This window comes from Paroedura picta, chromosome 2 (genome assembly GCF_049243985.1).
Source record: "Paroedura picta isolate Pp20150507F chromosome 2, Ppicta_v3.0, whole genome shotgun sequence".
Taxonomy (NCBI): Eukaryota; Metazoa; Chordata; class Lepidosauria; order Squamata; family Gekkonidae; genus Paroedura; species Paroedura picta.
In genome coordinates, this window is record NC_135370.1 from 32,236,748 (window position 1) to 32,247,001 (window position 10,254).

At 48.6% G+C, this 10,254-nt stretch overlaps 1 protein-coding gene across 1 annotated transcript; it reads left to right on the forward strand.

Annotated features, from left to right (window-relative positions):
- The first annotated feature begins 36 nt into the window (after nt 1-36).
- Nucleotides 37-2,614, forward strand: IFT70B (intraflagellar transport 70B). Its single transcript, XM_077319620.1, has one exon. It carries the CDS (start codon nt 192-194, stop codon nt 2,196-2,198), a length of 2,007 nt encoding a protein of 668 aa, XP_077175735.1. The 5' UTR covers nt 37-191; the 3' UTR covers nt 2,199-2,614.
- The last annotated feature ends 7,640 nt before the right edge of the window (nt 2,615-10,254 follow it).

Here is a 10,254-nt window from a genome sequence, read left to right on the forward strand (position 1 = left end):
CAGCAACAACGGGACGCGCGAGAGGCAAGCATTAACTTCCGGGAGTCACTTCAAAGAGCGGGAAGCAGGTCGCTTTCGCTTCCCGGGCGCCTCGTTGCCGCAGAAACGGACGCGCGCTAGCGGCCGACTTCCGGCGAGGCCCGCGGGGCTGTCGCCTTGGCAACGCGAGGCGTCCGCGGCCTAGCGGCGGCATGGCTACGGCGATGACTCCCATCGCGGACGGCGAGTTCACGGCGGCCATCTACGGGCTGATCCGGGCCGGGCGCTTCGCGGAGGCGGCGGGGATCCTGAGCGGGGAGCTGCAGCGAGGCTCGCCGTCGCGGGCCGGCCTGTCGCTGCTGGGCTACTGCTACTACCAGCTGCAGGACTTCGTGGCGGCGGCCGAGTGCTACGAGCAGCTGACGGCGCTGCACGCGGAGCTGCACGACTACCGGCTGTACCACGCGCAGGCCCTCTACAAGGCCGGCCTCTACGCGGAGGCGCTGCGCGTCGCCGTCCCGCTGCTCGACGTGCCCGCCTTCCAGAGCCGGGCGTTGCGCCTGCAGGCCGCGGCCCACTACGCCCAGGGCGACCTGGCCAGCGCCAAGGCCCTGGTGGAGCTGCAGCAGTCGGGCGCCGCGGGGGGCACCGCCGGGCCCGCCGAGGACCCCTCCGAGGTCTCCGACGCCGAGGTGAACATGGGCTGCCTGCTGTACCGCGAAGGGCAGCACGACGAGGCCTGCGGCAAGTTCGCCTCCGCCATGCAGGTGCTGGGCTACTGCCCGGAGCTGTCCTACAACATGGCGCTCTGCTTCTACGCCGCCAAGCAGTACTCGCCGGCCCTGAAGCACCTGGCCGAGATCATCGACCGCGGCATGCAGCAGCACCCGGAGCTGAGCGTGGGCACCAACACCGAGGGCCTGGACGTCCGCAGCGTGGGCAACACCCTGCTGCTGCACCGCACCGCCCTGGTGGAGGCCTTCAACCTCAAGGCGGCCATCGAGTACCAGCTGGGCAACCTGCAGGCCGCTCAGGAGGCCCTCACCGACATGCCGCCCAGGGCCGAGGAAGAGCTGGACCCGGTCACCTTACATAACCAGGCCCTGATGAACATGGATAAGCGGCCCACGGAAGGGTTCGAGAAGCTGCAGTTCCTCCTGCAGCAGAACCCCTGCCCGCCGGAGACCTTTGGGAACCTGCTGCTGCTCTACTGCAAGCACCAGTACTACGACCTGGCTGCGGACGTGCTGGCGGAGAACGCTCACCTGACTTACAAACTGCTCACGCCTTACTTGTACAATTTCCTGGACGCCATGATAACCTGCCAGACTGCCCCCGAGGAGGCTTTCCACAAGCTCGACGAGCTGGTGGGAGCGCTCACGGAGCAACTGAGGAAGCTTACCAAGGAGGTGCAGGAGGCGAGGAAGAACCGAGACGATGAGGCTCTAAGGAAGTCGCTGGGGGAGTATGATGAGACCCTGGAAAAATACGTCCCTGTCTTCATGGCCCAGGCCAAGATCTATTGGGACATGGAGAATTACCCCATGCTGGAGAAGATGTTCCACAAGTCGGTAGAGTTCTGCAAGGACCACGAAGTGTGGAAGCTTAACGTGGCTCACGTGATGTTCATGCAAGAGAACAAATACAAAGAGGCCATCAGCTTCTACGAGCCCATCGTCAAGAAGCACTACGATAACATTCTGCAGGTCAGCGCCATCGTGCTGGCCAACCTGTGTGTCTCCTACATCATGACGAGCCAGAATGAAGAGGCGGAGGAGCTGATGAGGAAAATCGAGAAGGAAGAAGAGCAGCTCTCTTACCATGAGCCTGACAAGAAGATCTACCACCTGTGCATTGTCAACCTAGTCATCGGGACTCTCTATTGTGCCAAAGGGAACTTTGACTTTGGCATCTCCAGGGTGATTAAGAGCTTGGAGCCTTACAACAAAAAGCTGGGCACGGACACTTGGTATTACGCCAAAAGGTGTTTCCTGTCGCTGTTGGAAAATATGTGCAAGCACGTGATCATGGTGCGCGACACTGTCATTCAGGAATGTCTCCAGTTTCTTGAGCACTGCGAGATGTACGGGAGGAATATCCCAGCGGTGATTGAACACCCTCTGGAGGAGGAGAAGATGCACAGTGGGAAAAACACTGTGACTTATGAAGCCAGACAGCTGAGGGCACTGATGTATGAAGTTATTGGGTGGAATAAGTAATTGCTGTAGCATTGCTATGCACAGTCTTCTCTGGAATCAATCATCTTGGTGCTTTAAAATGCTGTTTTGTCCGTATTTACTTGTTGCTCATTGGTAATGTTTGAAGTATATCAGAATTGTACAGAAACAAACACATTCTCAATCACAGAGGATGTTAAATATACATAGGCTTCAATATCTGAAAGTCAGACTTTAACATAAAATATTCTTCTGCTTTTATATGCTTATTAAGAGTTTAAGATTACTTATCTGTTTTATATGGAAGATTATTTGACTTCTGTTCTTCAGTTCTGTCCCTGAAATGTTGGATAAAATTTACTTGTTCGCTTTTTTAAAAGGAAAACATACTAGATTGGTTTTTTGTTTGTTTGTTTGTTTGTTTTTGTATTGAGGATGTATTTTTGAAATATAAGAAAAATAAAAGAAGATTTTTCAAAACTTTGTGCAAAGTGGCACTGATATATTGAGGGGTCCTCATGCAGGAAAGAAGAAATTATGAAGAAGAGTTGGTTCTTATATGCTGCTTTTCTCTACCCAAAGGAGTCTCCAAGCAGCTTACAATTGCCTTCCCTTTCCTCTCCCCACAACAGACACCCTGTGAGGTAGGTGAGGCTGAGAGAGGCCTGATATTACTGCTTGTTCAGAACAGCTTTATCAGTGCTGTGGTGAGCCCAAGGTCACGCAGCTGGCTGCATGTGGGGAAGTGGGGAGTCAAACCCAGCTAGCATAGTTGGAGAGAAATCATTACTACTATGAACCCCCCCCCCCCCAGATAAAATTGAATGCCATTTTTGTAATTGGCTAACTGAAAAAAGAGAGATGATCATTTGGAGGAAGAAGGAAACTGTGTTCTCCAGTAATCAAATATTCATATTCTTACAAAGGTCACAATGCTGCTTCTGTCAGGGATGGGTGTAGAAATTCCCTGCATGTGCCTGTAGGCTGGGGAATGGATGCAAGCAGCTTTAGCCCATCCTACTATGGCAGCAATTCCACTGTTGGATGCTCAAGCATGCAGAGTCCTTAGTGACCCTCGATCATGGAGTTCTCACGCACCCAGAAGCAGTAAGCCACCCCATTACAAGTCCAAAGGGCCACATCCCTAGTACTGGCAGCCGCCCAATGAAAGCCTGGCACAGAGACTCACAAGAGTGCTCTGCAAGAGAAAGGCCATAAGTCTAGCACCGAAGGTCGGGAGGCCTTGGGTAGCTGAATCCTGCTGCTTTAGATTATATTCACAGCATGCAGCGCTGCCTGGTCTCAAGCAAGCAACAGGGCTGGGTGACGTTACTAAGCCTGCACCCTTCGTGCAAAACCTTGGTTGCCTCTCAGTGACGGCCGCCTGGTGGGGCAGTGACACCATAACTCCTCAACCGTCTTGAAATGGAGAGAGCTGACAACCTGAGCCCATGATGATTTAATCCTTGGATTTCCAGGTTACAGCTCTGCAGGAAGCCAGTTCTACCTTATGGTCAGAGAGTTTAACAACAGTAGATCCCATTTTAATTTTTCGGTTAGAGATCAATTCACTTTCCTAAAAGACTGAATGCCTACTACCGCTTTAAGATGTTCTGCTTTGAACACCTTTTCAACCACGTCTGCTGGAAGCCCACCATGCTCCCCATGATGCATTATCTCTGTTTTGTGTGAGTCACGCAACGCATGGGGGTTTTGGTGAGGTGCCACAAAGCGATATGTGCCTGGGAAACGCACGTGTTGAAAGTCATGCTAAATGGTGACTGCACATTTTCATGAACCTTGCAGGTGGTGCTGGCTCCAGATACGCATGGCAGTAATGTCAGAGAAAGACTAAAGTCCACATTTAGTGTTTAACCGAAGGAAGCTAACGTTTTCTGCCCCAAAAGGGTTGCTAATCTGTTGAGCCAATCTGTGGGGGGAAAAACAATGTAATGTGAGTAGCTTACCCCTACAAGTTTATACACACAGCTTCAGAATTAGAATACAGTTTCAAAATTTAAATGATAGTATAATATATCTAGATACAAGTCCCATAGCACCTGAGAGACCAACAAAAGGGTTGGGTAAGCTTTTGAGAATACAAACCAGTAATCCGATAACAACTAACGCCTCCCTTTAAAAAAAAAACACTCCTATGCCTACATCTTAATCCGTCAATAGACCTATTCAAAGGGACAGCACTGGTAATATTAGCTGTAATTGACATATAAAGGTAAAGTTATCTCCTGTGCAAGCACCTGACCCTTGGGGTGACGCCCTCTAGCGTTTTCATGGCAGACTCCATACGAGTTTTGCCATTCCCTTCCCCAGTCATTACCATTTTACACCCCAGCAAACTGGGTACTCATTTTACCGGCCTCAGAAGGATGGAAGGCTGAGTCAACCTTGAGCCGGCTGCTGGGATTGAACTCCCAGCCTCATGGTCAGAGCTTCAGACAGCATGTTAGCTGCCTTACCACCCTGCACCACAAGAGGCACTAATTGATATATAAAAGGTAAAGGTATCCCCTGTGCAAGCACTGAGTCATGTCTGACCCTTGGGGTGACGCCCTCCAGCGTTTTCATGGCAGACTCAATACGGGGTGATTTGCCAGTGCCTTCCCCAGTCATTACCGTTTACCCCCCAGCAAGCTGGGTACTCATTTTACCGACCTTGGAAGGATGGAAGGCTGAGTCAACCTTGAGCCGGCTGCTGGGATTGAACTCCCAGCCTCATGGGCAAAGTTTTCAGACGGCTGCCTTACCACTCTGTGCCACAAGAGGCTCTAATTGATATATAGATGTTTTTAAATTGTTTTATTATGTGTCATTTTAATGAATTATGCTATTGTTTTACTGATGTTGTACGCCACCCTGAGCCAGCATACCGGGAAGGCAGTATATGAATGGAGTAAGTAAATACAATGCACCTCTGCATCCCAAATTCCTTCATTGCCACTCTCATCTTTTTACTTGTTTCTGATGAAGAGCTTTGACTCTGGAGAGCTTATATCCCAAAATTCTTCTGTACTGGACTAGCTGGTCTACTGCAGACCAAGATCACTGCCCTCTGACGCAAACTTCATAAAGGTCTAATACGTGACGTGGAGTATATTGAAATACATTATTACAAGAAAAGACTCTGGTCTGGTGCATGTTTTACCAGCAGTTGTATGACCTTCTCCCACATCACTGTTGGCACCCAGATGGCATTGGAAGGGACCACACTGCCAGGCATCCCTGTATGATTACCCTCTCTTGAATATTGTTCATCGGGCCAAGGGAGCTCTTGCTCTGTTGCTGGTATCTTATGGTCCACCTCACTCTAGGGTGGAGCTAGCCAGCTTCTCTCTAAAAGGGTGGGAACCACCAAGCCTAACGTAACAGCATGTCTGGAGGATGGGACCCATTGGTGCCAGTCAGATGGTGAACTGCATGCTATCATATGAACCCATGAATTTGTGTGATTCTGAATCAGTAGAGTCTATCCAGGTTGGGAGTGACTCTCTAGGGCAGGGTTTCCCAACCAGAATCCCGTATGGTACCTCGAAGGCCCCTCTATGTTATTGTGACATTGGGGGTTCCAAAATGGGCAGCTGATGAGAGCTCCCCCATCCTGTGCCTGCCATTTCCAGCTCTGAGCAAGAGGAAAGAAAATGGGTTTTCATTTTTAAAGAATCTCCCCTTATTTGGGCATGTTGACATGCCCCCCTCACAAACTAGCTGATGATGGGCCTGGAGGATGGGAATGGGAGAGGGCCCAGCCATTTAAACCTTTGTCGGCCAGGGCTCTTCCCCTGGAGGAACGTGATAGGGAGGCGTGGCCAGCTGAAATCATTTCCTGGTACCTCAAAGCCTGAAAAAAATATTTCAGTGGCACTTCACAGTCAAAAGGTTGCTCTTGGGTTTTGGACTTTTACATCATCTACGGCCTGATTCTTACCAGAGCGGCCAGGGATTGAACTTGGAACCTTCTGCATGCCAAACAGATCTTCCACCCTTGAGCCACAGCTCCCAAATGGATATTCTTACCTCTGAACCACAGCCACGCTCTGACTACCGCTTGGGAAGCGCATTGTGGTTTCTTGTGTGGTTGTAAGTTGCTGAGATGCATCTTTAAATGCCATCCAACCCAGCTTTCATTGTTGCTTTCCTTGCTGTATTCCACAACCGACTGCTCTTCAGAAAGAGACCTCTGATAGTAAACCTCGTTCACCTTCATGGAGCAGAGCTGGCAGGAAAGCGTGTTTCTGATTGGGTGGCTGGGTTGGGGTGGGGGAGAGAATGCTTCCATATAGCGTACTGCAGCAACAGTCTGACCTTTTGTAAAGTTTTTAAAAGTCACTCCGCATTACAGAGAACGAAGTGCAGGCTATAGGCACTGACACGGAGAATAGGAGGGCCTCGCTTAATATTCATCGTGCGCGTTCCGTAAAAGTCAGTGGGCAGTTTTTAAAAAACAATTTCCCCCTGCATATTTGTTCAAGTTCAAGAGCGGAATGCCCTCTAAGCGGAGTGAAGTGGAAGGGAGGGTTCTTCATGCTTTTATTCACGGCTGACGGCACAAGGATGTTTATGTGCTCTGGACATTTTCACCTTCAGAATCAGCCTTTGTTATTCTTTGGCCAGCATCACCGGCTGGGACGCCAAGCGCCCACCCACCTCCTTTAACATAAGGAATGAAAAGTCACCAATATTGCGAGCTGCAAAGGGGAATGGCCATATATAAGAATAGGCTTTTTCTTGCCGCAAGTTTCCGGTCTCCCCGTGAAACTCTCACTGGATGCAGAAATATTGGAAAGGGAAATTCCTCTCCAGAGTATTCTTTTCATAATACTCTGAGCCGCAAATGGGGGAGAGGTGGTTAAGAAATCCAATAATAATAAGAAGAAACAGCAGCTAAAAAGCTAAAGGTAAAGGTATCCCCTGTGCAAGCACCGAGTCATGTCTGACCCTTGGGGTGATGCCCTCTAGCATTTTCATGGCAGACTCAATACGGGGTGGTTTGCCAGTGCCTTCCCCAGTCATTACCGTTTACCCCCCAGCAAGCTGGATACTCATTTCACCAACCTCAGAAGGATGGAAGGCTGAGTCAACCTTGAGCCAGCTGCTGGGATTGAACTCCCAGCCTCATGGGCAGACAGCTTCAGACAGCATTTCTGCTGCCTTACCACCCTGCGCCACAAGAGGCTCATTAAACAGCAGCTAGTAGGTTAAAAAACATATTTTGCCCCTACTCATGCAATTAACGTGGAATTTGCTTCTATTGTTTCATCCTTTAGATATTTATACTTTAGCTTTCTCCCTAATTGAGCTGCTTTCAACACCATTCTCCCTCCATTTTACCCCCACAACAACCCTATGAGGTAGGTGAGGCTGAGAGAAAGCCCTGCCCAGGGACACCCAGCCAGCTTCCAAGGCTGTCATCTGTCATCTGATGCTCTACCCTCTACACCCAGCTGGCTGTCTTAGAAGTCATAGCACAGTTTTTAAAAAATTAGACAGGTCATAGAGTTTAGTTTTGTGACTATTTGATCAGACAGCTAAATGGAACCTTCAATATCAACATCGGTCTATCTCTGAATACTAATTATTGGTGACAAACCAAATGGGGAGATTGTTGCCATTTTGCTCCGGTTATAAGAGTTCAAGAGAATCCCACTGGCCATTGCTGGAAAGAGAATACCTGAAGAGATGGCTTTAGGGATGTTAAATTAGATTTCAGGATTCTTGTTTTGTTGTATTTACCAAGCCTCACTGCTGAGTACTTACTTAGTAAATTTATTTTCCACTTTTCACTAGGAAATGATCTAAAGTGGTTTACAATGTTATCAAATACAATAAAAATATTATAAGGAATAAACCCATACTGTATCATTAAACCACAAAATGTTGGAATTGAAATCAGCAAGTCATTTGGTGACGACAGCCCTGAAGGACTGTTGTTAAGCTGTTTAAGCAGCTGACCTGCACCTATGTGATTACTAGTGGCATTAAGTGGTCATTGGCAAGGTTGCAGCAAATTCTGATCCATGTGCTCTGGGGATGCCTTTGTTTAAGGTGGGCTCCTGTCCACTTCTTGCTTCTTTAAGAAGAGAAAAAGAAGTTTAGTGTGCTTTTGCTTAAGCAAGTAGGCAGCCATCATTATGCTCTGGTCTCCATCTGCTGATGTGTAGGCATGTAGCCTGCTTGCAGCCAAGCCACAGGGACTTGCAATGTGGGGGGGTTTGTAACTACTTTTAAGCTTTTGTGCAGTGCTTCAGTAAGGAGACTGAAGCAGATGAAAATGATGCATATTTATGCGTAATCTTTCCAGTAAAGTTTATTCCTTTTGAACCTCAGAATGCTGTGAGTCTGGATCTCTACCTCATCCACAAAAGTTAACCAAATAACTGCAAATGCTGTGTTACACTGAAGCTCTATTTTTCTGTAGGGACCTAGGACCAGGTCTAGTTCAAAAATTCCAACATAAAGCAAAAAGAGACTACAATTTGAACCCATCTTGAATCCAGGTGTCCTGCTTCTTCAAGAGTGCAGGCTTCCCCCTCGGCTCCCACCCAAGTCTATACCTGGAAAAAGGAAGAAGTGAAAAATAAAGTCCAGCTTAAGGGGGCCAAGGGCAACAGTGATGACCTTCCTACTCTGCCCTCCCTTGCTAATTCGAATTATGCTTAATACTTTTATGCTCTATACTTTTCTTAATAGCTTTCCCCCATTAGCAATATGCCACCTTGCAAGTTACGGAAATTCTTTAGCAAGGAAGCAGGGACACAGCTCTTCAAGCGAACAGAGCTCAGGCACATCTCCATTCGGCAGTAGGAAATCATAGCCAAAATTTTGTGCTGGTGAACTATCTTTATCTAGAATTCCCAAAATACCACAGAGCCCACCTTGGCCCACTTTAATTGCCTTGCCCTCCATGTTACTGGAAGGGAGATGTCTACACCTTTCCTGCTCTCACCATCATTGTTCCTGCCAACTGAATGCAGTTGAAATTTGGGTTGTCATCTCTGAGTTGGAAAATGCTTGGACTTTGGGGGTGGAGCCAGAAGTGGGCCGGATATGGGGTGGGGAGGGTCCTCCATGTTGCATAATGCTATGGAGTCAACCCTCCAAATCAGCCATTTTCTCTGGAGGAACTGCTGTCTTTAGTCTGGAGGTGACCTGTAATTCCAGAGGATCCCCAGTCCTGCCCTCCAGGGACTGGCATCATTGGCCCTTAAATTGTGAGGCCCAAAAGGTCATTGTGAGGCCCAAAAGGACATTAGGCCTTTTATTATAGTTACAGATGAGGTCAAGAAAACTCCCGCACTTCTGGCATTCTGCAAGCTATGCAAAACTGAATTATTCAGGAGGGCATTTTTACACAAGTAATAACTATAACGGAATGGTTCAAGGGATCTTTTAGTAAAGGGAAAGGGGCCATGGAATATACTACTCCATACAGCCCTGGCTGGCTGCTGCTATCTGTATTCTCCTCCTACGTCATTTCTGTGTCGTTTAACATGGCACATTAAGCCTTATGCTTTGTTTCAGCTTTGTTGCCGAGTTCTGCAGCCATTATTACATGGCATAAAGGGCGCTGTTTGCATTGACTTGCACGGTATACTCTGAGTCTCGGTGAGGAAGAGGGACTATAAATAATGTCAATTAAAAAATTAAAACATGTGGCCTTCTAGGAGCATGGGACTTTCTTTTGTGCCACGTAAAAGCTTAGAGATAAGGGTGGCCAGCCTCCAGGGGATGGCTGGAGTTCTCCAGGGAGTCCAGATCTCCAGGCAGCAGAGATCAGCTCCCCTGGGGGGGAAATAGCTGCTTTACAAGGTGAACTGTATGGCATTATACCCCACAGAAGTCCCTCCCCTCCCCATATTTCACCTTCCTTAGGCTCCACCCTCAAATCTCCAGGTATTTCTTAATCCTTCAAGGCCATCTGTGGTCTGGGCACAGCACATCTGAGAGACTTCTTCTCTTCCTATGTCCTCCAAAAAGAACTCTGCTCTGCAAATTCCAACCCATTGGTGGTCCCTGGCCCAAGGAAGGACATTTGGCCTCAACCAGAGTCAGAATGTTTTCAGTCCAGGCCCCTCCTTGGTGG